A 27,015-nucleotide genomic window follows, 5' to 3' on the forward strand; every position below is an offset into this window, starting at 1 on the left:
TGAATGGGAAAAAATGTATTAAAAAAATTAAAATTTTAAGATTTTTATGTGGTGATGGGGAACGTTTTAAAATAGATGTAAGGAAATGTCAAGGACTTTTTGGTAATACTATTTATAAATAGAATATAGTTAATTTAAATTGAGGTCCTTAATTCTAAAAATAAAAAAATAGCTTTTGGTTTATTTATTTATTTTTTTTTTTGAAAGAGTTTTATTAGAAAAAAATCATAATGAGTAGTCGTTTTTTAACTCAGTCTTCTAATATTGGTATGTTTGAAAGTAGGATATTTTGTAGCTTTGTTATACAAAATTTTCCTAAAATCGTTTTAGTACTACCCCAGTCACGTTTGCTTTTATTCAAAGTTTACAATATTTATTACGAATGTTAACGTAGCGTAGTGTTTGTAGGCTGAACGCGCTAAACGTAACCCATACATTTTTTTAAGGATCGGATTAAAACCCACGAATTTATATCACATATGAACTCTTAAAAATCATGACAATGTAACAACGAAAAAACGATAAACTGATAAATAGACTTATAATAATCTAGAATAGATCAATAAATTCAAATAACAAAAAACATAAAACTTTGAACTTCAACACATTCAACACATTTTTATATATATTATATATATATTCTCACTTTTCGGCAGTTAGGTTATAATATTCCTTTCTTTAAAAACACCTAGATTTTTTGAAAAATTCAAAAATCACTAGCCACCTCTAAGCTTATTTTTACATCGATATAGAACATTTTAAAAACGTCCATTTTCATTCAACAACAACACTAATACTCCCACAATCTATTCCCCAACCCCATTTTTTTATACGAAAGTTATAACTAGGTACAATTCATTTTTACTGAGTGGACGTTTTCAAAATGAAAAGACTTGGTGTGCCAATATAATGTGATTGCTTTTTTTTGTTAATAATAAGATGATAGTTTGACTTTATTTCATTTCTTAACTATGGCTTCATGATTAACCATTCCGACGATAACGCATTTTCCGCAGTCAAACGTAATTCCGGATCCGGCTCGATCATTGCATCGATTAAAGCGGCAAATGGAATCGCATCCACCCTTTTCCATTTGTATTTATCTACTAATACATCTTCCGTTTTCCATATACGTAATTGTGATGTATTAAAACAGCTTAATGTACCTGCAAAAAAAATTATTTCATTAAATATCATTTATTAAATTAATTTAAAAATATTAATTATAGTAGGCGGGTATGGACAGTAAATGACCGAATAAACTTGATTTTATACCATTATCTAGTTGGTAAAGTTTGTTTATTAAAAAATATTTATATTTAAATAAATATGAACAATAACTTCAGGAACTAAACGGTCATTAAACAGAGCGTGTCATTTTCTTCTACTAAACTTACTGCTTGTAAGGTTAGAACAGTTTGGTATCAATGAATACAATCTTCAGTAGTATTTTCCCAGTTTTGCCCAAACATAAGATTTAGAAGTTTTTTGATATCAGCAATCTTTTCTTTTGAAGTTGGGTGAGATAGAGGAAGATTAGAGATCATAAATTGGGAGCAGACTTTCCATTGAAACACCGTCATACATCATTGGAAAGCTAAAAATATGCTCTCAAAATAGTAGAAAATATAAAAATTAGAATAGTGTTAAAAAAAATCGGTATCCGGAGCATAATACAGAAAAACTTTTACAACAAAAAGTGTAGCAAATTGTACCTTTAACACATTGCTCATCAACACTTTTGCTCCCAGATGCATCAATGTAGAGAATTTTTCAAAAATATGGAAATTAGAAGAGTGTTAAAAAAAATCGGTATACAGAAAAACTTATACAATAAAAGTTGTAGCAAATTGTGCCCTTAACATAATGCTCTGTAACATTTTTGCTCCCAGATGCATCAATGTAGAGATTTTAGTTAAAATAGGCAGTATATTCATAGCAGGCAGTATAGGCATCATGGCAGTATAGTCATATACAGGGGTGATTCTTTAGTGAATTTTATGGGTACTTTCATATATGAACCATGGGCGACTTCGCCCCCCCTGGGGAGCTACGCCCCTCCAAAAATGGCGGAAAATTTTGGTTAAATTTTTTTTTCTCAAAAACCATAAACGCTAACAAAATGAAATTTGGGGAATATGTTTAACTCATAATAGGGCACGGTTTGACCCTATTTGTACGTTCATCCTACCCTTCTAAACTACTAAACGTAACCACCCCCTTTACATTTTTGCTAAAATTTGTTGTATGCAGATGATAAATACATTAGAAAAATTTTACATAGATAGATGAAAGTATCCTAAAACTTTTTTGTCTCTCTAAAATTTTCCCAAAAACGACTAATTTTTGAGAAAAAAAATAATAAAGCAAACACTGCCCGTTAAACAACGGGATTGTCGATCAAAAGTTTTGTCAAATATTTTTGACGTTTAAATGTCAATGTTTTTCTTACTATTATTATTGTTTTTCAAATTAATTTTTGATTCAAGTTTTTCAAGCATTTGCGCTCAAAATTTTAAATAAAATAATAACAATAGTAAGAAAACCACTGACATTTAAACGTCAAAAATATTTCTGACAAAGATTGCAAAGCCTACTAAGGTTTTTTCATTAAAAATTCATTCCAACTTTCGATTAACAACCCTACAGGTTAACAGTTAGTTGCTTAATTATTTTTTTTCTCAGAAATTATTAAATTTTCAAAGAACTTCAAAGAGATAAAAAAGTTTTAGAATAGTTTTACCTATCTAACTGAAATTTTTCCAATGCATTTATCATCTTCATAAAAAAAATCTAGGCATAAATTGAACTGGGTGGTTACGTTTAGTAGTTTAGAAGGGTAGGTTGAAAGTCCAAATAGCATCAAAACGTGCCCTATTATGAGTTAAACATATTCCCTAAATTTCATTTTCCTAGCGTTTATGGTTTTCGAGAAAAAAAAATTAAACCAAAATTTTCCGCCATTTTTGGAGGGGTGCAGCTCCTTAGGGGAGCCGAAGTCGCCCATGGTTCATATATGAAAGTACCCTTAAAATTCACTAAAGAATCACCCCTTGAAGTTTGTTGCAGTCATTCAGATACGCCCTGTATATGTATACAGGGTGGTTCAGTTTTTAATCGGGAAACTTTACTAGGATGTAGTACTTGCCAAAATAACACAAATTTTTTATATAAACATAGGGTCGCAACTCATTTGTTTTCGAGCTATGAGCGATTAAAGTAGAGAAAAAAATTTACATTTTGTTTTGTATTTCGGCTGTAAGTAAACCGTAGAATTTGAAACTTTGTACGTATGTATTACTGGTTAAGACCTTATTTTCAAGCATACCTTAAACTTCCGCAGCGCCCTCTAAGGGGATGAAATTCATCACCCCCTTGATTTTTTTTATAATAACTTTTTAACGCTGTGGAATATTAACATAAAAAAATATGGGTTGTAAAGCTCATTCTTTAGTGGTACTTTTTTGTCTCTTTAGTATTTTCCTTAAAGTTAATAGTTTCCGTGTAAAAAAATAAAATATCGTGCCGTGTACCGCTATGTGCCGCCATGTTTAGCTAAAATTATTCTAAAAGTTGGCTCTGAGAACTTGTAAGTTTCATTTACAGTGAATCCTCATAATTATTGCTGGTTATTAATAATTTTTGTACTTTACAGTACAATTTAACATATTTTATTTTTTTACGCTAAAACTATTATCTTTAAGGAAAAAACTAAAGAGATAAAAAAGTACCAATAATGAATAAGCTATACAAACCATATTTTTTGATGTTAATATTCCATGGTGTTAAGAAGTTGTTATAAAAAAATCAAAGGGGTTGTGAATTTCATCTCCTTAGAGAGAGCTGGGGAAGTTTAAGGTATGGTTGAAAATAAGATATTAACCAGTAGCTCATAGCTCGAAAACAAAAGAGTTGCGACCCTATGTTTATATCAAAAACTTTTGTTATTTTGGCAAGTACTACGTCCTAGTAAAGTTTCCCGATTAAAAACTGAACCACCCTGTATATGAGCATTTTTTGAAATCGCTGAAATTTGTCTTTGCGGGATTGGATTAGTCTAGGAAAAAGAGACTGGGACATGGCACCTACTTTTTTCATATCTCTTATCGTTTTTGAGATAGCCTAATAATAATAACACCCAAATTTGCCCACCCTGTACATCAGAAATCACGTTAATAAATGAAATAACTAGTAATAATAGTAAAAATGGATGATGATAAAAGTAACGAAAGTTTTAGACATTCTAATAGCGTGTTGGCTATTATGTAGAATATAATAGAATATTAGATACCCATCAAAATGAATAAACTATTAGATTTAATGTAAATATGTATAAAATTAGTTGTTAGACCAAAAGAATTTCTAGGTAGATTTTTGAATTATGTCATAAATGCCACTATTATGATTTATTAAAAATGACACATAGTGAGGTAGCCACACAGTGTGAAAATAAAATAAATCAATTACCTTCGCTATCAAAAAATCGATTAGAATTATTTCCTTTTTGGGCAATATATTTCGGAATTCCGCCAAGTAATTCACATATTAATAAAATGTGATCTTCCGTGGAGCTGATATTGCTAGTTCTCCGCGGATTAAATAAATATTCTCCGGTAGCTAACTCGAAGGCCAAACAACCAACGGACCAAATATCCGCGGGAAAGCTGTACCCAGCGTCCAAAATAACTTCCAAAGCTCGATATTGTTTCGTTTGAATGTTAGTGGCGAAATGATGATCGTCCCAACAGGCGTTGCCTAAATCAGCGATTTTCACCTCAATATTCGACGATATGTACATAGGTCCTCGCATCACTGGTGATCGTTGCGTTTTTTCTTGGATACCATCTTCGTTTTTTATTGATTCATTACGAATTGAACGTGCTCTAGGCCGCGGTATCGTCGGTTCCGTTTCTTGGTTATCATTAAATTCTTGTAATGGTCGACAATACACATAATTTTCCCAAGCTTCAGCACTTACTAAGAAATTAATTAAGTACATAAAAAATATTTTCATTAAAATAATCTTACCATATGTTCGTGGCATTTGAACACCTAATTCAGTATATCTAGTACTTGTTTCAACCAAATTTCGAATATACTGGTCCTTAACTTTAATTAGAATATTCTCGGGTTTAATGTCCGTGTGGATTATTTTACAGATTTTGTGCAAATAAACCATGCCTTTAAGAACCTACAAATAATTAAAAAAAAATTAAATGAAATTAAAACAATGAAATAATTAAGTACTTGAATTAGAATGTTTTGAACTCCGGGTAAATGAATGCCGCAATAGTCGCTTTGTATCAAAAGGTGTAACAGAGATGGTCCCATCAGTTCAAAGGATATGCAGGTGTGATATCCGTTGATGCTCATCACCTGAAAGTAGTCGAGCATTTGTATGATGTGTTTATAGCCGGCGTGGTTTGGATCGGCCGATTTAATGCTACGTAACAATTTGATTTCATCTTGGGCAACGCAATTGAACATTTCCGCTGATTTTACAATCTTAATTGCTACATATTGAGATTCCGCACTAAAATAAATCAAAAAATTAATTGTTTAATTAATTGTAATCTTATTGTGTATACCTAGTTTTTATGTCTCGGCATAACCAAACTGTGGAAAAGTGTCCATATCCAAGTTTTCTAATCACGGCATAACGTTCAACCAGTTCTTCTCCTACCTTAATTGGTTTGTAACCACCATAACAGTAATCGGTGGCGCTTTCTTGTTCGACAAATTCATCAGCTCCGGCAAGAACTTGTAAATCTTCGGCACTGAGGTGCTCGATGGCTTTTGATGGTTCAGATCTGGAAATACAGCGATTTAGTTAATACATTTATTTAAATTAAGAATTGAATAAGTAAGTGATTCACCTAAGCATGATGGGACTGCATGATTTAGAAACCTTTGGTTTCTGCAACTTTGGTTTTAGTGTTCTGGGTTTTGGAATAGGGGGAAGTGGAAGATCTGGTGAAAAAGCGAAAGGTTCGCGATCCTTTTCCATTTTCTTGGAATAATTGATGAAGAGAATTAGGATTAGGAAACAGATAAAATAAATCACAAGGGATGCGTGGTTGCCGTACTCAATGACAAACTGTACCGCGGTGGGTTGTTTGTCAATTGTTTGATTTGAGCATACTAGATCTTCCATTTTTTTGAAAGACAACACGCAGACCCCTCTATCGCAGACGCACACAAAACACTATTTTATATTTATAAAACCCAATAATAGCCGGTAACACTATCAATGCCAAGTTTTATTGGGACGATGTAAAAATGATTTTTCCGATTAAATGGAAACTACAAAGTGCACCTCGAATTTGAACTGAGAAGTATTGTTTTTGCGCAAACGCAACCGGATCTCGGCCGACTATACCGGGAACGTCTTTTGTTCAAAGAGTTTTCGCGCGAAATTTAAAAACAAACATTTTTGGCACACGTTCAACTATTAGCCTACCGACACCGCGGATTCGGACGAACTCAGAAATAATTTTCAACCGACGATTATCGCCACCCGGTTAAAATAAAACACCAATAGTAAAACGTTATATATCTATCTTTTTTCTTACTCTTTACTTCAAAATAAAAAAAAAATCTTATAAAAATTAACAAAAATCTTTGAAAAATATTTAATTATTAAACTTACCGTAATGTTCTACTAGAATCGAAAGGTAATTGTTTGTGCCTTTCGACAGGTGAAAGAGATAAAGAAAGATAATCAGTAGAAATTGTGTCAGCAGCCAATTTTCTTTTAGAATATTCTTTGTACCCAAATTCGGTACCCGAACGATCGTAATTAGTTCTGCACCTTCTCGAAATGAACTCATCATCATCATCGCGGTTGCGATTTTCGACCAGATTTCCCGTTCCGAGTTCGTCGAGATTCGTCGTTTGATCTCCTCCGGTTGTTGTTTTCGCTCGAAGAAGAAGGGTATTGTCAATATTTTGTTGGTGATTGTTCTCGACACCATCGCGACTGGTCGATCTCGAGGGGGCGCCTCGGCCGGCCGGCTGAAGGCTGCTGGGGACTTCCGGAGCCAGGATGATGGCGTTTCCGGTCGAAGTACCGTCCGAAAAAATTCTCCTACCGAAAGCGCTCTCGCTGGATCTCGGCGTTTATCTCCAGAGACGCCCAACCGATCGGTCATAATGGCAATGGGACACCGGTTTTGTCACAATGTGTCTCGCCTCGCGACATAGGTATTGCGAAGGGCGTCGTGGGTCACACAGGACTGTAATATTCGAGCCCTTTTTTCACACCGACGCATGCGTCTGGTAGAACATTGTCCAGAAACCGTTCGATATTCGACCTCTTAACTTAGGAATTAAATTGATTTACGAAATACGCATTTATTTAATTTATTTTTATTAAAAAAAAACATCGTATCTCTTTTATTACGCGAATTGCGTTATTAAAAACTACTTTACAAAAAATTTATATAAAAAGTTTTTTCAAATTCTTTCTTTTGTTAGTGGGTCTGATTAAAATCAATATATTTTTTTACACATTTACATTCTTTTAATAAAATTTTGCTTAGTCACCAACTAATGGAGAAGAAGATGTTGTTAACAATTATCTATGAGTCAACCACAACAAAAATTGTATCCGTTTGAAGAACGGCTGAAATCGTTCCTTATATATCTGGGTTAAGATATACACTCTCCAATAAGACGATTTTCATCCTCAAACCGCCGAGGTCGCTTGCGGGCGAGGCGCTAGATTTGATATATCACCACAAAATCGTCAACCTTGCAAGATCTAGCGCCTCGCCCGCAAGCGACCTCGGCGATTTGAGGCGAAATCGTTCCTTATATATCTTGGTTAAGATATACACTCTCCAATAAGACGATTTTTATCCTCAAACCGCCGAGGTCGCTTGCGGGCGAGGCGCTAGTTTTGATATATCACCACAAAATCGTCAACCTTACAAGATCTAGCGCCTCGCCCGCAAGCGACCTCGGCGATTTGAGGCGAAATCGTTCCTTATATATCTTGGTTAAGATATACACTCTCCAATAAGACGATTTTTATCCTCAAACCGCCGAGGTCGCTTGCGGGCGAGGCGCTAGATTTGATATATCAATACGAAATCATCAACTTTGGAGGATTTAGCACCTCGCCCGCAAGCGACCTCGGCGATTTGAGGCGAAATCGTTCCTTATATATCTTGGTTAAGATATACACTCTCCAATAAGACGATTTTTATCCTCAAATCGCCGAGGTCGCTTGCGGGCGAGGCGCTAGATTTGATATATCAACACAAAATCGTCAACCTTGCAAGATCTAGCGCCTCGCCCGCAAGCGACCTCGGCGGTTTGAGGCGAAATCGTTCCTTGTATATTTTGGTTAAGATATACACTCTCCAATAAGACGATTTTTGTCCTCAAACCGCCGAGATCGCTTGCGGGCGAGGCGCTAGTTTTGATATATCACCACAAAATCGTCAACCTTGCAAGATCTAGCGCCTCGCCCGCAAGCGACCTCGGCGATTTGAGGCGAAATCGTTCCTTGTATATCTTGGTTAAGATATACACTCTCCAATAAGACGATTTTTGTCCTCAAACCGCCGAGGTCGCTTGCGGGCGAGGCGCTAGATTTGATATATCAATACGAAATCATCAACTTTGGAGGATTTAGCACCTCGCCCGCAAGCGACTTCGGCGATTTGAGGCGAAATCGTTCCTTACATACCTCGGTAGAAATATAAACTCTCTTATAAGAAGACATTTACCCTCAAATTGCCGAGATCGCTTGCGGGCGAGGCGCTGGATTTGATATATCAACACAAAATCGTTAACTTTGCAAGATCTAGCGCCTCGCCCGCAAGCGACCTCGGCGATTTGAGGAGAAATCGTTCCTTATATATCTTGGTTAAGATATACACTCTCCAATAAGACGATTTTTATCCTCAAACCGCCGAAATTGCTTGCGGGCGAGGCGCTAGTTTTAATATATCAACACAAAATCGTCAACTTTGCAAGATCTAGCGCCTCGCCCGCAAGCGACCTCGGCGATTTGAGGCGAAATCGTTCCTTATATATCTTGGTTAAGATATACACTCTCCTATAAGACGATTTTTATCCTCAAACCGCCGAGGTCGCTTGCGGGCGAGGCGTTAGATTTGATATATCAACACAAAATCGTCAACCTTGCAAGATCTAGCGCCTCGCCCGCAAGCGACTTCGGCGATTTGAGGCGAAATCGTTCCTTAGATATCTTGGTTAAGATATACACTCTCCAATAAGACGATTTTTATCCTCAAACCGCCGAGATCGCTTGCGGGCGAGGCGCTAGTTTTGATATATCACCACAAAATCGTCAACCTTGCAAGATCTAGCGCCTCGCCCGCAAGCGACCTCGGCGATTTGCGGCGAAATCGTTCCTTATATATCTTAGTTAAGATATACACTCTCCAATAAGACGATTTTTATCCTCAAACCGCCGAGATCGCTTGCGGGCGAGGTGCTAGTTTTGATATATCACCACAAAATCGTCAACCTTGCAAGATCTAGCGCCTCGCCCGCAAGCGACCTCGGCGATTTGAGGCGAAATCGTTCCTTATATATCTTAGTTAAGATATACACTCTCCAATAAGACGATTTTTATCCTCAAACCGCCGAGATCGCTTGCGGGCGAGGCGCTAGTTTTGATATATCACCACAAAATCGTCAACCTTGCAAGATCTAGCGCCTCGCCCGCAAGCGACCTCGGCGATTTGAGGCGAAATCGTTCCTTATATATCTTGGTTAAGATATACACTCTCCTATAAGACGATTTTTATCCTCAAACCGCCGAGGTCGCTTGCGGGCGAGGCGCTAGAATTGATATATCAATACGAAATCATCAACTTTGGAGGATTTAGCACCTCGCCCGCAAGCGACCTCGGCGATTTGAGGCGAAATCGTTCCTTGTATATCTTGGTTAAGATATACACTCTCCATTAAGACGATTTTTGTTCTCAAACCGCCGAGATCGCTTGCGGGCGAGGCGCTAGTTTTGATATATCACCACAAAATCGTCAACCTTGCAAGATCTAGCGCCTCGCCCGCAAGCGACCTCGGCGATTTGACGCGAAATCGTTCCTTATATATCTTGGTTAAGATATACACTCTCCAATAAGACGATTTTTATCCTCAAACCGCCGAGATCGCTTGCGGGCGAGGCGCTAGTTTTAATATATCAACACAAAATCGTCAACTTTATAAGATCTAGCGCCTCGCCCGCAAGCGACCTCGGCGATTTGAGGCGAAATCGTTCCTTATATATCTTGGTTAAGATATACACTCTCCAATAAGACGATTTTTGTCCTCAAACCGCCGAGGTCGCTTGCGGGCGAGGCGCTAGATTTGATATATCAATACGAAATCATCAACTTTGGAGGATTTAGCACCTCGCCCGCAAGCGACCTCGGCGATTTGAGGCGAAATCGTTCCTTATATATCTTAGTTAAGATATACACTCTCCAATAAGACGATTTTTATCCTCAAACCGCCGAGATCGCTTGCGGGCGAGGTGCTAGTTTTGATATATCACCACAAAATCGTCAACCTTGCAAGATCTAGCGCCTCGCCCGCAAGCGACCTCGGCGATTTGAGGCGAAATCGTTCCTTATATATCTTAGTTAAGATATACACTCTCCAATAAGACGATTTTTATCCTCAAACCGCCGAGATCGCTTGCGGGCGAGGCGCTAGTTTTGATATATCACCACAAAATCGTCAACCTTGCAAGATCTAGCGCCTCGCCCGCAAGCGACCTCGGCGATTTGATGCGAAATCGTTCCTTATATATCTTGGTTAAGATATACACTCTCTAATAAGACGACTTTTATCCTCAAACCGCCGAAATCGCTTGCGGGCGAGGCGCTAGTTTTGATATATCAACACAAAATCGTCAACCTTGCAAGATCTAGCGCCTCGCCCGCAAGCGACCTCGGCGATTTGAGACGAAATTATTCCTTATATAAAATTTGATTTACTGAAATATCTTAAAAAAACTTTAATTTATTCAGAATCATATATCTCGTGATATCAAATTCCATGTTTTAATTAAATTTTGTTACATATTGAAATGTAATACTATCGATCATTATCCGCGAGAACAAAGTGGTTTAGGTGTTGAAAAGAGAATAAAATTTTTAATCATTTCATCATAAAATTATGTAATTCTATCTATAGAAATAAAAATAAGTACATGAAAAAGTTATTAGGGATTTATTACTAAGAGAATTTAAATGTATTTTAGAATGTTTCCGAAAAAGCAGCATCTGTAAATCAAAAACCTACCGTGTCAACCTCACTTTCCATTAATAGATGTCAGTAGAGGCACAAATCAAAGTTGAAAAGCCAACAAATTAAGAAGAATATTTATTCATCATATGCAATTGACATAGAGACTCACTTTAATGGATCAATTAAAATCAATGACATCCAATTTAATTGTGACCAATCTAAAAAATTATCACACTGTAAACAAAGATGCTTGAAAATTTATTAGAATTGTTCTGATCATGCGTAGTTCGCCCTAAAAACGAACAGCTGGCTGTTAAACAAGTCCCTTCCTTTGCCGCTACCGCAGTATTTGTCGTGGCGTCGGCCGCGACGGTTGTAATGACGCAACCGTTTGATTTTTTCTATTAAATCGTGATAACACAATTAATTTTTTTGATGAGTTACTTGGATGGGTTACAAGGCTGTTGGTTAAGATGTCGATGCGATGGTATTGAGAAAATTTAAAAGGCACACGGCCGTTTGTGCTGTCGTCGACGTGCTGTTACTTGCCGTCGCCGTGCACAGCCTCTGCACGCATGTTCATCCGAAACATGATCAGGTAAGGTTATAACTTTTCGATACATCTTTAATATATCAAAAACTTTTGTTATGTTATTACCTTAACTTTGCAATTGTGTATGTTAATAAAGCTGTGAAACGGGAAATTTATCAAGGACGATGTTTTTGTTTTATGATTGAAACTTGAGTAAACAATTTTGAAACTAACAAGAAGAATGAAATTAAAAATTAATCAAGTTAAAATAAATACGCTGTATATTAATAACATATTTGTATTGGTATATTGTTATGGATATAGTGCATGCATTTTAACTTGATTTTTTGTGTGGGTTTTTAAAAAGAATACTATATATTATTGATTTATGTCGGTTATATTAAATTTTAATATGATTCACGTGCGTTTTTTTATGTATTAAATTTAAATGCTCATTAAACGCTTTGCGACGAAACGTAGTTTTTTCTTTATCGTTAAGACCTGTTTTTGCATATTAATCAGCGTCAGATTTTTTTTAAAGTTTTCTACAACAGAAGCTATTTGTTATTCGTCATTCGTTTTAAGGCCGTTACATGATTTCTTTCTTTTAAACAACGTTTCGCTTTTAAACCTCATCCTTTCATATATCTTTATTTATAATTTTTTTTTTGAAAAAATTTTTTTAGTCTCTTTGAAAATAAATTTATGTGATATCCGCCTCGATTTCAATTTCTAATAATACACGAGAACAAAGCTCGAGGTCCGCGAAAGACTTTCACTATGCGGTGAGAAGTTTTCTGTAATTATGTCCTCGAAATGACTAAAAAGTGTTTCCTTTTCAAATTAAACCCATCAAGTTATTTATTTTTTTGGAACAAAGTTATTCGGGACTGATTTCTACCCACCTGGCCATTATCAGGAGCGCGACAGATTAAGATTAAGTTGTGGTGTCGGTATTATATACTAGTTTGCGGTCATATTCTTGAAAATTATTTCTATAAATAATATTAATCCTTGGATTCTCAACTTCTTTACTCCTAGAAACATCATAACAAAGTCATTTCAATAACATATTTCTTGTTCATTTTATCTAATTATCAGTTAATTTATTATTTTTATCAATTTGGGCTAATTCACCTGCAATGTTCGATCCGCGTTACGCATAGATATGCGGTTAAAAAAGTTAATTGTTAATTAAGGTTAATTGTGACGACGTTGAGTGTTACGCGGTTTTGTTAATCGATAAAATTTAATTAATCCACATTGTAAACAATGACACATTTTTGGGATACAATCGGGTTATACAATCCATTTTATATAAGCTTCACTTGTTTCAAAAATTACATGCTGTATTGTTATGAAAAAAAGTTGTACTTTAAAAACTGATATCTTACAAAATAAATAATATTTTCAAAAACGGTCTTTTTCGCTGAAAAGCTCACATTTTATTCTATAATTTTCAAAAATTACTTTGCAATTTACTTTATATAAAAAAAATCAAATTTAATTTGAATACTTAGATATTTTTTTATTTCTCATTTAATTAGTTTCTGTGGGTTGGCTACTTATATTTACAGTAGCAGAGACCTTTAAAGGTTTTGCTTTTATAGCGACCACCTCCGTACAGTAATTAAACGTTAGATCGACAATTTTCGCTATTTCCAGGTCCTTCACGGTGTTTACATAGAGCCCGAGCATGTTATGAAGAAAAGAAGCGTCGATCAACCACTAAGAATATTGCTTTGGTACGATCATAGTGTTTATAGGTAAATTAAAAATATATATTTTTTTTTGTATAAATTTTTTTGTTTTTTTTTATAGATTAGATGGCGAAAAATTTGATTTAATTAACGTGAGTATAGGGAGTTTTTAATTAAATAAAAGGTTTTTTTTCATCCCTAAAATATAAAAGGTTTTTTTATTAACTCTAATTAAAATGAATTTTTTTAGAATACAATTTTACCTCGCGCTGTAAGTTTTTGGGAAGAAGCACTTTACGTACGTAAAGTAGAAGATGTTATATTATTAACGAGAAAATGTAACGATTCGAATGTATTCGTAAAAAACAATTTAACACATTGCATTGATGCTTGCAAAGAGAAGACAATGTGCGGTGAAGTAGAACTTCCCGAACATCATTTGGACGCATGTAGGACTTGTAACGCTTCTGCTCAAGATTGCACCAATACGACTTCCGCTGGTAAAGGTATCACAGGTTACGATTTCGTCTTTTACGTTTCTGCGATGCAAACGGACAGGTGCAATAAATCCTTAACTGTTGCATACGCGGCGCACTGTCAACAAGAAATGGGATTAGATCGGTAAGAACAATAATAAAATGTGTTTGGTGAGAATGCGTTTAAAAGAATTCTTTGCGATTTCAAAAGAGAGTGTATTGTGTATTTTGGAGATCTTTAGATAACAATGGTCTATTGTTAAAGAATCGGTAAAGAGTGGATTTAAACGGTGCAATCTTTTTCAATAGATACCTTAAAAAGCGATTCTTTGAAAACAGTTTTTTATTTCGCAAGAAACGTTGAAAAACAAATTTCTATATACCTATAATAGTTATTTGTTATTTTTAGGCCAATCGCTGGACATGCGAATTTATGCCCGAAAAGTATAAGTACAAAAGAGCAAGAACTAGAAACGCTCCTTTCGACTGTAAAGCATGAAATACTTCATGCACTAGGTTTTTCGGTGAGTTTGTTTGGTTTTTATCGAGATAGCAAAGGAAACCCGCTAACGCCTCGAAGACCTGAAACTGGAAAACCAGCACTGAATGAAAAATATCAAACTTATGAATGGAGTGATAAAGTAATAAAAACGTTCGAAAGGAAAAATTGGTTTGTGCGATCTGGTATGAGGAAACGAACCGTGCAAATGGTGGTTACCCCGAATGTTGTTCGCGAAGTACGCCGATACTTTAATTGTAATGAATTGGAAGGTGCCGAATTAGAAGATCAAGGCGAAGAAGGTACAGCTTTAACGCATTGGGAAAAACGCGTATTCGAGGTGAAAAAAAATTAAAACTTAAATTTTCTTTCCAGGAATCTTGTAAAAAATCAATTAGTATTCCTTCAAAATAATTTTTAGAACGAAGCTATGACTGGAACTCACACTCAACACCCAATCATTTCCAACGTAACCTTGGCTCTTATGGAAGATACAGGCTGGTACAGAGCAAATTACGCCATGGCTGAACCTATGTCGTGGGGTAAAGGCCTAGGTTGCGACTTCGTAATGAAAAGTTGCAAAGAATGGATCAGCACTAAAACCGCCAGAGGGTTATCAATTCATCCGTTTTGTAACAAAATTAAAAAAGATCCACTTCAAACCGAATGCACAGATGATCGAACTTCCGTCGCTTTGTGCAATTTAGTCAAGCACGATCATTTATTACCCGAAATTTACCAAAATTTTGATTCACTCAATTATGTTTTACAAGGTTCCGAAGGATATTATGGCGGATCTGTTTCATTAGCTGATTATTGTCCTTATATTCAAGAATTTACGTGGAGCTCGAAAAATGTTATTGTAAGAGGTTCTAATTGTCAATATTTAGATAATAATCCAAGTAAGTTCATTTCAAATTTACATATTTATAAATATGTTGTTAAATATGTTAATAGTACTCTTTATTGACGCCTTATATTATAAAAGAGTATATTCACAACTCTCTAAAATCGATGGAAAATGACAATAGTATCATGAACAAAAAACGCTGCTTGAAAAAGCAACAACTTCATCTAATTATCATATTTTCGTATTTCTCTGGATATTGACGCATCTGACTGAATGCAATATTGTTCATGATAAAAGAAATAATTGCTTTATATTAAATAATCGATTTATGGTGAATTTTTAAAAGTGGATTTGTTCTAAAATTTTCTTTAGAGCCAACAGCGGCACTTTTGAATTTTAGAAATTCTCTTAATCTCTTAAATTGTTTCGAATTAAACTTTTTTGTATTATTAAAATTATATTTATTATTATAAATATTGTATATCTAATATATATCATTATTTATTTTAAGAACCAGATAAAAATTTTGCATTAGAAGATTATGGAAACCACTCAAAATGTTTTGATCATACAAATCAAATGTGGGAGGAACGCTCTTGCAAACAAATGCGTCAATGGCAACATTGGGGTTCAGGTTGCTACTCTTACAAGTGTGAAAACGGCCGATTACACATTTTAGTGGGAAATTATACCTACACTTGTTACCATCCTTTTCAAGAAATTTCCATTCGTATTCTCAAGGACGGTTGGTTACATAAAGGAGCCATCGTTTGTCCCTCGTGTAAAGATATGTGTGAGGTGAGAAAAATTGAAATATTTTTTTTTGTTTTATTGTTTTGTTTAATTTAAAATAGGAGGAGTTTTTGATGAAAGGTCAAAGTTGTAAGTTAAGAGAAGAGTCGCCACCATCGACGGCGTATCCAAGAGATGAATTGCAGTGCAGTGCCATAGGTGTATACGTAAATTTGATGCTATTTTTGCTATCGACGATGATTCCTGCTTTATACTCTTTAAGATGACCGAGAAATGTCTTTTTTTCGCCAATTCCAATTAATTAATCATTTTCATTCCTTTTATTCATTCCTTTTACCACATTCCGTGAGGCGGCCAATAACCAGCCTTTTTTGCGATTAATGTCAATCAATTTTCGTGATTCGAATTATTACGAACTATGTATATTTTATTTTGTTTTATTATAGAGCGATTTGTACAGTATTATTTCTTTTATAAATAAAGAATTATATTTATGAAATTTGACTTTATACTGTCTGTATCCCGAATAATAAATAAATAATAAATATAATTAGTGATGAAAAAAAATAAAAAAAATATTCAATATTGTTCTTTAATTTGATCTAAAAAATTTTATTACAATTCGTCAGTTTTATTTAATATTTACGTATAATAAAAATTTTCACTAACTATCACTGACAACAAAATACAACAGTCTTTATTTTATTTTTCAAATATCATTCACTATCGCTGTAAATAGCAGTCCTAACTTTACGCTCCATTTCCCGAATTTTTTCGTCACTTGAGTCAATACCTGTGAACCTATACGACATATCCTTTCGATATCTTATATACCAGAGCACCAGTAATATGAAAAATATCACAAAAAAGAACGTCAGGAGCATGAATATCCTAAAATACCATTTTTCGTCCTCTATTTTCACCCTCATCGATAATGGATAACAATACGACTCGGATTCTTTAGGATTTGTTAATATGGCGTCGGGATAACATTCGGTGCATTGATAATCGTTTGATCCCGAACAAATTCTGCAGGTGTAGTGGCAGCTTAGACAAACTTTCTTCGTTGATCCGATTTCTTCAGCTGTATCCTTAATTTTCGTTTCTAATGTACTTGGATAATATCTTTCTGGGCATTTATCTACACATTTTCCTTCAAATACAAACAAACCATCTTCGCATTCTGCAACAACAAAAATAGTAGCGTCTCTTTGCTAGTTAGAAAGTATATTATAAGGATTACTCGAGTTCTGACAACAATTTTATAGCCACTTGAAACTTACCTTAATATATCTTTTAATTTTTTGGGGGGGTTAAATGAAAACGGAGGGTATTCGACACAATTTATTTTTGCCTCTCTTAGTATTATTTTTTTTGATTCTTAAATAGTTTTACAAATATTCGACTTTTTACATTCACTGATGTATATATATTTTTTTTTGGGAAATTGCTTATAAGCTACACACAAAATTCCAATACATACGACCACTACACATCGATTAAAAATTCATTCGTTGTCGATCATACAACATTTACAAACAGACATCATCTTTAACATCATACTTTTCGTCTTTAATGATATATTCATAGTTGAATATCTTTTTGATTATGGATAAATATAAACGATAATACAACAAAAATAATTAATTAATTAAAATACTTTTTAATTTAATTTTTTTTTAATTTTACTTTTTTTTTGTTTTTTTTTTTAGTTTCATTTAATTTTATCCACAACCAACCAAGTTTGTTACAACAAAAACGTTTCCTTTGTGCACATCAAGCATAATAAATATTCTTTATCAACATTATTAAAATGCGATGTGTATAAACGTTTTCGTTGAAATCAACGCAAGGTTTCAGCAGCCAATAATAACGGTAAAAGTTTACATAGGAACTACATTCACTAAATTAAAAATCGTATTATCTTTTAAATAGATATATACACATATATAAATTTTTGTCTATCAGGGATATATTTAGATATTTGGAATATCATTATTATAATTGTTGAGGATATAATATTTATTGCTATTTATTAGCACCAATCCTAATCTTCCCAAAGATCATAATTAAGGATAAGAAAAATTAATAATATTATTAAGTACTAAAAAAGATCTAATAAAAATAAATCTGCCATGGAAATAATAAGATATAATAAGATGAAAGATGAAGAAATTGACTCAAAAAATGCCATCAATGATAACTTATAATGCCGTAATCTTGTGGCTTAGAGTTAATAATAAAATATCACCCAAAAATAAATAAAAATAACTTGTTTGTGTAACTTGCGTGACTTGTACTCATGAAACAATAAATTTAAAATAAAAATTCGGATCAAAATAAGTTGAGGAGCATTACCAAAAGTATTTTTATAATAAGTTCACAAAGTATTATTCAATTAATAATAATTTAGCATCATTCATTAGAATCTACACTGTTTTTCACTTCAAATTTTATGATTTCTAAAGAATTATTTACTTTAATAACTCCAAAAACGTTCAATTTTCGATATTTCATGTTTAAATTACCAATAACTTTTTGATTTGAATTTTGTTAATAATTTAGCATACCTCATTATAATCTATATCCATTTTATAATAAGTTTTGTAAATTTCAAACCAATATTCCAATATGTATGAATTTTAATATCTCTAAAAACGCCCTTTTCATGATAATTTATGATTTAATTGTCCAGAACTTTTTTATATCAATTTTGATAATCATTCGTTAGAATCTACACTTTTTTGGTCCAAATTTTACAAATTTCATGATTCCAATCATTTAGAATAATTATTGAGACCAATAAATCTTTAGATGAATACTTAATTATGAATCACTATTTAATTACTTAAATCAATTGAGTGTAGAGACACCTTGATATTATATCCACAAAATATTTAGTTTCAAAAATTCTCCAAATATTTAAATATAACCTCGACGCTTCTCGTCACTCTATTTCGTTTCAGATTTTTTTCATTTTATTATATACACATATACACAATAAATAATAAAATCACAGCATAATATTATTCTTTGCCTATCCGCTTTTAATTTAAATTTTATTATTTTTAGGTCGTAAAACGGTTGCTCGCGAAAGGTCACTATCTACCCTTAAAGTGTGTTGGTACGAATTTTTTTTTGAAAAATGTTTTTTCTTTAAGTAATTGCACTTGAATATCAAAACTGCACAATGATGTTTTTCTTTTTGGTGTCTAATTAAAAATGTTCTTCGAATGCAAAAATTAATTTTAATGAAATTTAAGTATAAAAACTTTTTATAGACACCGTCGACGCGTTAGGTTATCAAAAAGGTTAAGAAGATTTCCCTTGTTGACAATTATTGCCCCAATTGTTTATAACGGCGTGTTGTGCATTTATCAATTTTGCGCAATATAATATATCTACTTATTATTTAAATAAAAGATAAACAGCGCCCAATTACGTGTTAAATTGGACACATTCTTTGGCACAATTTAGATCTAAATTAAAAAAATAAAATAAATCTGATTTCGCTAAAATTAAGTAATCAAATTAATTCTTTTGCACTTGCGAGGTAGCAAAAAATAATGCGCAAGCGTAGAAGAACTGCCAAAAATTAAAACCCGTAAAATGTTTTCTTTTTTCGTTTTTACAAAAATGTAAATATATATTATTTTATATGTATATATATTTTTACGTTGTAAAATATCGACTATGTATATTCGCGAGTTTTATCACAACTGGTGAGGATTTGGACTCTGTTGGTCTGTGACTTATTAAAATTGTTGTCAGACTTGCCGCGGACGATGCTCGACAACATATCGATGATGTTTAAAAGAATTATTAACAACAAACCTATGCACAATCGGCCGTTCGACTTTTCGCACCCGGATATCGCGTTCACTTGCGGTAAATCTTCTTCGACTTCCGACGTATCTTTTCGAATCTAAATAAAGTTTTATAAAAAAATTTATTTCATTTTATTACAGCATTTTTTATTTACCTCTGCGTCACCGCTCCATGTTTTTAAAGGCGGTGTATCATCATCGACTGAATTGTTAGGAACCTCTTGAGGTACCGTTGGTTTATTAAAACTTGTCGTCGTTGAATCAGCTACTGGAGGTGTTGCTGTACCATAAAGTATTAAATCCCACGAACGAAATTCAACTAATAACAAAAAAATTTATTGAAAAAACGTTTAAAACTAAAAAGAAATTAATTAAACAAAAAATAAATCAATCCTATTTTTAAGAAAATCATGCAAAATACATTGAATCACCGCCAAAATTCGTGCACCTCAAGCAAAATATTTTATTGTTTAAAACCCACTATGAATAGCCGGTTCTTTTATGACGTCTAAAAAGTTGTGTATGTTTTTTCTTTTGGCACCGAGTTACTATGTTTTGTATACACTGTTTAGATGTGTATAAAATAAACAGTAACTCAAGTAGCAATACAAAACGCGTTTCCTTTGTATATTTTTACAAAAGAATCGTATCCGCACACAATGCAACATTGTAATTTTTAACTATTTTCAATTGAAACTTCTCGGAACTTTACAAAACAATTAAAATATATCATTAAACATGGTTTCCATTGAAGATAACGTCGTTTAACATTTCAATTCAAGTACCGTGAATTATATCAAGCACGTGCCCGTCATGCGACAACGTTATCAAATGTACTTTAAGTCAACAAATTTGTTTACAATATATTGATATGCAAATAACGTTTTTTTAATCGATTACTAAACGAGTTTAAATAGTTGTTTTTAAGTTTTCATGTATATAATTTATTTTTCTAATTGATTTAATTAAATGTTGCCATTAAAAACAACTTAAATTTTTGCAATTATTCTAACGAAAACAGTTTAAATTTATATTTATCCAAGTTTATTTATATATATAAATGATTTTCGCCAATAACAAATAATCTTAAACAACAAATAAAGGTTTTAAACCAGGTGGTCCTTTTCAATTTTCGAATGACAACCTATTATAGCCTATTATAGCCGCGTTCATTGTTTGTAAATCAAGCTAACCGCAAACGCAGCGTTTATCTTATTCTTTTTGCGCTAAAATTAATTTCAATTTATATTTTGGTCTAAATTAAGACTTAAGTAATAATATAGTCGGTAAAACTCATTCATTGATTTGGCTGATTGTATAATCAAAAAAATAAGTTTTAAATTAAAACATAAATTATGTTGCCATCTAAAATCTAAAATAATTAAAATAGTTAGCGATACAAGGGATATAAAAGAAAATAACATGCGTGTTAGTGATTAGAACTGATTAGATGTAGCGGTTAGAACTGAAAGGAAACGAATAAAAAAAAATAACCAACTTGGACGAGAGGCGTCATGCAAAAACGTGACATGCAAACCGAAACGATCGTCGGCGGTTTGGTTTTTGAAGAGGGGAAAAAGGGAAGAGAATAAAAGAGCGTCTCTACAAACTCGTAATTACCGGCAGAATCATTACTCCCTAGCTTTGTTGGGAACGTTTCCGTGGCGGTCATTTTGGTCGTGGTTGGCGGCGTGGTGCTAGGGTATAATTTCGAGTTAATATTGGAGTTTAGGTCGCGACTTTTCTCTTTCTGCTTTTGCGCCTTTCGAAAAGAAGTGGGTTCTCTAGATTTGACGTTGTCAAGGGATGGTATCATCACTGGATACGTGATGGTGAAGTTTTTAAATAATTTAAAGTAATCGCGATCTGCTCCGTTTCGGAACTTTGAACTATTAACGGCGTAAAAAAATGATGATTCTGGTTTTTGATTTTTCTTTTTGTAAGGACTCGCGGTTATTTTATTTTTTGATTGTTTGTTTTGAGATTTATTCGAGGAAAGAACAATTTGTTTCGCGACTGATGTCGGTGGTACAGAAGGTTTTGCTCCCGCTTTGTTTCCACCGCCCCCTAGTCCCCCTTTCTGTTTCTTATTCGATTTCTTTTTCGCTGCCTTCGACGTCGTCGACGCCGCCTTCCCTTTTCCCAACGGACTCTTTTCTACGGGGCTAAACGATCTAGTCCCGTACAATATCAACGACCAACTCTGTAATGTCGCTCTTCCTGAAATTGGTTTTGTTAATCATTTTTGTTACCATTACCACGCTTTTTTTGTTTCGTTAGCATGTTAGTGTTTTAGTCAAGATGCTTCAAGAAAAAATCGAAATTCCCTTAAACATTATTTTTACTTACCTAAAAATCTTCCATCGTTATGGATCTCCAATTGCCAGATTCCGATCGGTGATTCACCCCATGAATGAACCGACATAAACGGCCAATTACTAAATCCAGCTCTTGTCATATCGTGAGGCCTGATAAATTTATTAATAAATCAAATGTTATCAAAACGATAAATTCGGCAAAAAAAATGCTTATTAACAACAATTTCGATTACATCATTTACAATTCTTCGATGCGCGTTTAATTTAGCGCTGATGCAGCAAAAAAATAATTCCTTGAATGTGTAAAAATAATACAAAAAACTTTGTAATATAAAGAGCATCTTGTTTTTGTAGAAAAAAGTAATCCAAAGAATAATAAACAGTTATCAAGGTTATTTTAAGGTTGATAATAGTAAATTACGCGTCGTTAATCATTATATCACGAATCGTTTTTCCAGGCCGGGTTCCTTTGTTTGTTGTATTAATTCCAGTAAAACGATCGCTTGGAACCCGGGAAGTTTTTTTATTGATAGGGATTAAAAACCAACTATATGAGGCATTCAAACCGCAGAGATAAACGCTTTAATTCAAGAGAATATAAAACCATCAATGATAACAAATTTATAGACCGTTTTAGTTTGCAAGAGTCATCAATGTTAAATATGTGAAGGACAAAACTCATTTGTACTCGTTTTCTCAATAAAAAACGTGAGGTCCGTTATATCGAGGTTTTACTGTATTATATTTCTTGTTAACCTTAAAATGATAAGAAATGTATTTTACAAATTCCATAGTATAAGTTGCATTTCGGTAATGGCTCACATAAAGTATGCGAAGGACAAATTTGTTGTCGTGCAACCATAAAATGTCAATAATTCTACATAACTGCATTTATAATAAGAAGAATAATTTTTCTACTATAAAACAAAGAAATCCACTTTAATAAGAAATTGATTTAAAATACCTTACCTATGAGCTAGAAGTGTAACTCTGGTCCCTATCGGTGAAGTAAGTTGAATATTTAAATCACCCCTTCGATGTGAATAAATGGTGAGTTTAGCTTGAACGTGTTCTAAAACTTGAACCCCCTCGCATTCTGTAACTTGAAGGTTTAAAACGACCACACTCTTAGCAGGAATCTGTTTCTCGCCGTGCGAAGCTGTAATCTCGCACTTGTGCTGTTCCGGAACAGTTTCCCAAGTTCTCGCTAATTGCACCATGGCATAGGCGTCCATTAAGCCGTATCCAAAACTGTGCGATACATTTCTACCTACGCCGTTTGTCTGCCAATCGCGTGCTATTAAATTTTGAGGTCTCGCCGTCCTCACGACAATGTGCTGCATATCTCTCCACGTCAATTTCGGATTCGCTTCGAGTGCTAAAGCACAAATACCCGCCGCTAATGGTGCCGATGCGCTAGTTCCAGTGTGACTACTCGTACAAGAATGATGAAGATCGGTTGTCACCACTTGTTTTTCACCAACGGCACCGCTACTGTACGTAGACGCTAAAGTTGAACTACATGCTTCACTATACCAAGGTACATGACCCTGTTCTGTTGCACTGGATATCGATAAACTGTAGATCGAGTTCGTGTAACCGTCGCAATTACAATTGTCGTGATCTCGACCTCCATTCCCCGATGCCCAGATGAATATTGAACCTTTCCCGTTACGGCCTTTTGTAACGCCTTCGATAAACGCCCTCGTGGCCAATTCACCGGGACCGTCAACCGTTTTCCCATCATCATCCGGACCCCAAGATGCGCTATATATGTCTATATGTTGGGGATTTAAACTTAACGATCTCGCTTCAACAGCATCTGTCACGTCACCGTCTAACATTCTTACACCACCTACTTGAGCACCGTGGGCTACCCCCAAAGCACAAACGGAATTATTACTTGTCGCGGCTACTTCACCTGCACACCTCGTGCCATGACGATTCGAATCGATCATATCGTAACGAGGACTTGGATCCGGGTCTTGATTGTTTACGTCATAAGATGCCATTGGATCCTGGATTTAATTCAAATTTCAATTTAATTTCATGTCAGAAAGGAATTAAAACTTACATAGTTTTGAACTAAATCTGGATGATCTTTTTCTAAACCATCATCGAGAATGGTTACCACGGCTCCTTTTCCAGTTATTCCTTCTAACCATGCAGGGATTACGTTCATATCCAATCCGTTTCCGCGATTCTAATTTTTAATAAATCATTACTTCAGTTTATAGAGAATATTTTAAAATTGATTAAAAATACGTTTCCTTTGAACGTTCTTAAAAATATCTTTTACACAAATATACAACTCCTCAAATAAGTATATTTACAAATTTACTTCAACCAATCAAGACAGGAAAAAAACAGGAACGTGTTCAGATTTTAATAGAAGATAAAAAAAAAACTCTTGAAATACTAACCAGGTACCACATGCTGGGCCACCGAGGGTCGGAATCCTGCAAGCGCAGGTCCCTCTTGACCCTCTTCTTGGCCTTTTGCTGTTGCGCCCATCGAACGCGCGTGTCGGCAGCCAGAAGGGCCTTTTTCCCCGCGTGCGACCTCACGGACCGCTTCGCGACCTTCCTATGTTGAAAATGGTAGTAGTCTTCGAAAATCTTCCAAGAAAATAAAATCACACATAATCATTTCATTTTTATTACTCACAATTGTAATTCAGAACTTGTGTGTTAAGGTCATTTTCGCGGAATAGAAGGGAGTAATCGATAGTTTTACTCGGTATTACTCAAGGTCTTGTAGATTACTATATTAAAAATGAAAATTCTTAAAGCGATATAAATCAATTTTGATTAAATTAAAAAAAAATAATTTAATTTTTAAGTAAAAATGAACATTAATTTCGGCTAACTTAAAAGATTCATATCCCAAGATCTAATTTTTCAAATCTGCTTGTTTTATTGAAAAGTAGACCCTTTTGTTGTTAATTAATGATAATTTTTATAAGAATTTTGTGATGTATAGATTTTTCATTCAATTTAAGGTTCAAAAGTGTAGAGTCCCGGCCGAAAGCGACCTCGGCTTATTATATATAGTCATTATATCCGGGGTGTACAACTTTCTTTTGGAAATTGCACCAAATATTGACTTATGACCAAAATTAAAAATTGTTAAAAATTCTTAATTCTTTCGAAACTTTATTTTTGGTTTATCCTTATCTTGGTTCCATTAATAAATATTGTTATTCCCAATCTAATCTAATAAAATTTTTTATATTTTTGTGTTATGGATAATTTTAGATTTGTATGAGTGTTTCTTTGGTCGTAACTTTTGGGTGTTAAAAAAATTAAACATATGTTAATAATGAAAATATTAAATAATTTAAAAGGTGTTAATAGCAAATATCCTCCGAAAACATGGTTTGCGAGATGAAAACAGTTAGGTAATATTTACATTAGTAATTTTTGTAGACTGAGAAAAGCGGGTATACTGTTATTGTTTACGGTGAGCGTTTTTAGTTTCACCAATTCGGTTTTATAAATAAAGTCGGGCGGCGCTTTGGCATACGGCCACGTTTTGGCTCGACATACTCTATAAACCCCGGGATCGTTACGGACAACAATGCCGCCCGAGGATCGGAGCGCGCGGGGCGAGATTTCGGCATTGTTGCCGCGTGTCGCCGCAGAAATTGCCGCTAATGGATTAATTAGTATGGGGCACATTCGCAGTCGGGTTCGCGGTGGTGACGCAACTCGACTTAACGAGTTAAATAAACCGGCAGAGGTTCATCGTCTGATCTCTAACCCCGTTTCGAAAATTGATAGTCAGAACAGTACCATTCGTAGTACTATCATATACGACCCCATTTTATTTTATGCATTCTATATTAGGACAATAACACTTAAATTAAAAATAATTTGAGATAACTCTTAAAGGGGATTATTTTTTGGATTTCAAAAAAAATCATTAATCAAGATCTCCAAGATTCTTGACACATATTTCATTTATATGAATTTTTAAATGTTTTATTGTTTTATTTATCAGTTAATGGATTAATTAATCAAAATGTAAAAAAAAAGTTGATTAAGGTAAATTTTAGAATATATCACAATAATTATTGTTGTGTCTCGAGAGTTGTTATCTACAAAAAATCTATGTATTTCAAGATAAAATTGTATAGATGTTCGAAGGGAAATAATACAAGGTAAAGGAATGCGGTCGTATTTTAAAAAGGGATCCCGTAATTCAGGTACTTTAGAACGATTTACCTGAGACTTCGGGGGGTTTCTTTCCCTTTCTATTCTGGATATTTCTTTATTTTTTGAGATGGAATCTGAATTACAAAAGGAGATTGTTCAAAAAAATTATTACCTCTCCCAAATTAACGAAACCGTGGTCTCTGGCGACGGCATCGGCGACGTCGCTCCCACCATCCACATGGAGCACCCATTGTTGAGTATAATAACACTGGGATTGTTTAATAAACAAGGAACAAACACATAGTACCAGCAGGTAAATCATCATCGTCGTCCGATGTGTTGTGAATTTCCGCGTTCGCACGACTGACTACTGGTTATTTGTAGGTCAGACGATTTGAATATCATTTAATTATTATTCGTCCGGGACTTATCTCGCGTAAATCTCGGTACTAAAATGTTCACGTTTAACCGCACTGAAAGACGGGGCACTTCTACTGTCGGCGCGTCCGTCATTTCCTACGTTCCGGACGCGCATATTCCTTCGCGTAGACACCAAACCGTTCGCCCCCCAATCTATGTATTTCCCCTTAAAAATACTACGTGCGTTTACAGGCGACACACACGTTGTTGTCGTCGTTGATGATGCACTAACTTGACTATTACGATGA

General features: G+C 34.2%; 3 protein-coding genes across 4 annotated transcripts; 1 reads left to right on the forward strand and 2 right to left on the reverse strand.

Moving 5' to 3' along the window:
* Positions 1 to 173: 173 nt before the first annotated feature.
* On the reverse strand, positions 174 to 6,419 carry LOC111414552 (serine/threonine-protein kinase SRPK-like). Its single transcript, XM_071198525.1, has 6 exons — positions 5,877 to 6,419; positions 5,589 to 5,810; positions 5,248 to 5,533; positions 5,029 to 5,191; positions 4,468 to 4,977; positions 174 to 1,166 (listed from the first exon to the last, which is right to left on the reverse strand). Exons 1-6 carry the CDS (start codon positions 6,152 to 6,154, stop codon positions 970 to 972), a joined length of 1,656 nt encoding a protein of 551 aa, XP_071054626.1. The 5' UTR covers positions 6,155 to 6,419; the 3' UTR covers positions 174 to 969.
* Positions 6,420 to 11,577: 5,158 nt separating this feature from the next.
* LOC111414551 (leishmanolysin-like peptidase, invadolysin) lies at positions 11,578 to 16,544 on the forward strand. The gene is made up of 8 exons (XM_023045924.2): positions 11,578 to 11,833; positions 13,433 to 13,533; positions 13,589 to 13,619; positions 13,718 to 14,088; positions 14,353 to 14,782; positions 14,864 to 15,344; positions 15,804 to 16,090; positions 16,147 to 16,544. The coding sequence occupies exons 1-8, from the start codon at positions 11,720 to 11,722 to the stop codon at positions 16,309 to 16,311; spliced, it is 1,980 nt and encodes a 659-aa protein (XP_022901692.1). The 5' UTR covers positions 11,578 to 11,719; the 3' UTR covers positions 16,312 to 16,544.
* Positions 16,545 to 16,621: 77 nt separating this feature from the next.
* Positions 16,622 to 26,917, reverse strand: LOC111414549 (furin-like protease 1). 2 transcript variants are annotated; one of them, XM_023045922.2, is made up of 9 exons: positions 26,520 to 26,917; positions 24,614 to 24,808; positions 24,265 to 24,393; positions 23,160 to 24,208; positions 22,222 to 22,340; positions 21,493 to 22,092; positions 20,028 to 20,191; positions 19,880 to 19,970; positions 16,622 to 17,228 (listed from the first exon to the last, which is right to left on the reverse strand). In XM_023045922.2, the coding sequence occupies exons 1-9, from the start codon at positions 26,670 to 26,672 to the stop codon at positions 16,762 to 16,764; spliced, it is 2,967 nt and encodes a 988-aa protein (XP_022901690.1). In that variant the 5' UTR covers positions 26,673 to 26,917; the 3' UTR covers positions 16,622 to 16,761. The 2 variants fall into 2 exon arrangements, with proteins under 2 accessions (XP_022901690.1, XP_022901691.1); XM_023045923.2 differs by lacking the exon at positions 21,493 to 22,092.
* Between the last annotated feature and the right edge of the window lie 98 nt (positions 26,918 to 27,015).

Source organism: Onthophagus taurus, chromosome 8 (genome assembly GCF_036711975.1).
Source record: "Onthophagus taurus isolate NC chromosome 8, IU_Otau_3.0, whole genome shotgun sequence".
In the NCBI taxonomy this organism is placed as follows: Eukaryota; Metazoa; Arthropoda; class Insecta; order Coleoptera; family Scarabaeidae; genus Onthophagus; species Onthophagus taurus.

What these genes read in the sequence shown, in the direction of transcription:
- LOC111414549 (XM_023045922.2), bottom strand. Translation starts at nt 26,672, where the DNA reads ATGATGATTTACCTGCTGGTACTATGTGTTTGTTCCTTGTTTATTAAA. An exon ending in GTTTCGTTAATTTGGGAGAG is followed by an intron (nt 24,809 to 26,519) that starts GTAATAATTTTT and finishes TTTTCTTGGAAG; the next exon opens with ATTTTCGAAGACTACTACCA. An exon ending in GTTACACTTCTAGCTCATAG is followed by an intron (nt 22,341 to 23,159) that starts GTAAGGTATTTT and finishes TAAATTTATCAG; the next exon opens with GCCTCACGATATGACAAGAG.
- LOC111414552 (XM_071198525.1), bottom strand. Translation starts at nt 6,154, where the DNA reads ATGGAAGATCTAGTATGCTCAAATCAAACAATTGACAAACAACCCACC. An exon ending in TGCAGTCCCATCATGCTTAG is followed by an intron (nt 5,811 to 5,876) that starts GTGAATCACTTA and finishes CTGTATTTCCAG; the next exon opens with ATCTGAACCATCAAAAGCCA. An exon ending in TCGATTTTTTGATAGCGAAG is followed by an intron (nt 1,167 to 4,467) that starts GTAATTGATTTA and finishes TTTTTTTTGCAG; the next exon opens with GTACATTAAGCTGTTTTAAT.
- LOC111414551 (XM_023045924.2), top strand. Translation starts at nt 11,720, where the DNA reads ATGGTATTGAGAAAATTTAAAAGGCACACGGCCGTTTGTGCTGTCGTC. An exon ending in TACGATCATAGTGTTTATAG is followed by an intron (nt 13,534 to 13,588) that starts GTAAATTAAAAA and finishes TTTTTTTTATAG; the next exon opens with ATTAGATGGCGAAAAATTTG. An exon ending in CAAGAAATGGGATTAGATCG is followed by an intron (nt 14,089 to 14,352) that starts GTAAGAACAATA and finishes TGTTATTTTTAG; the next exon opens with GCCAATCGCTGGACATGCGA.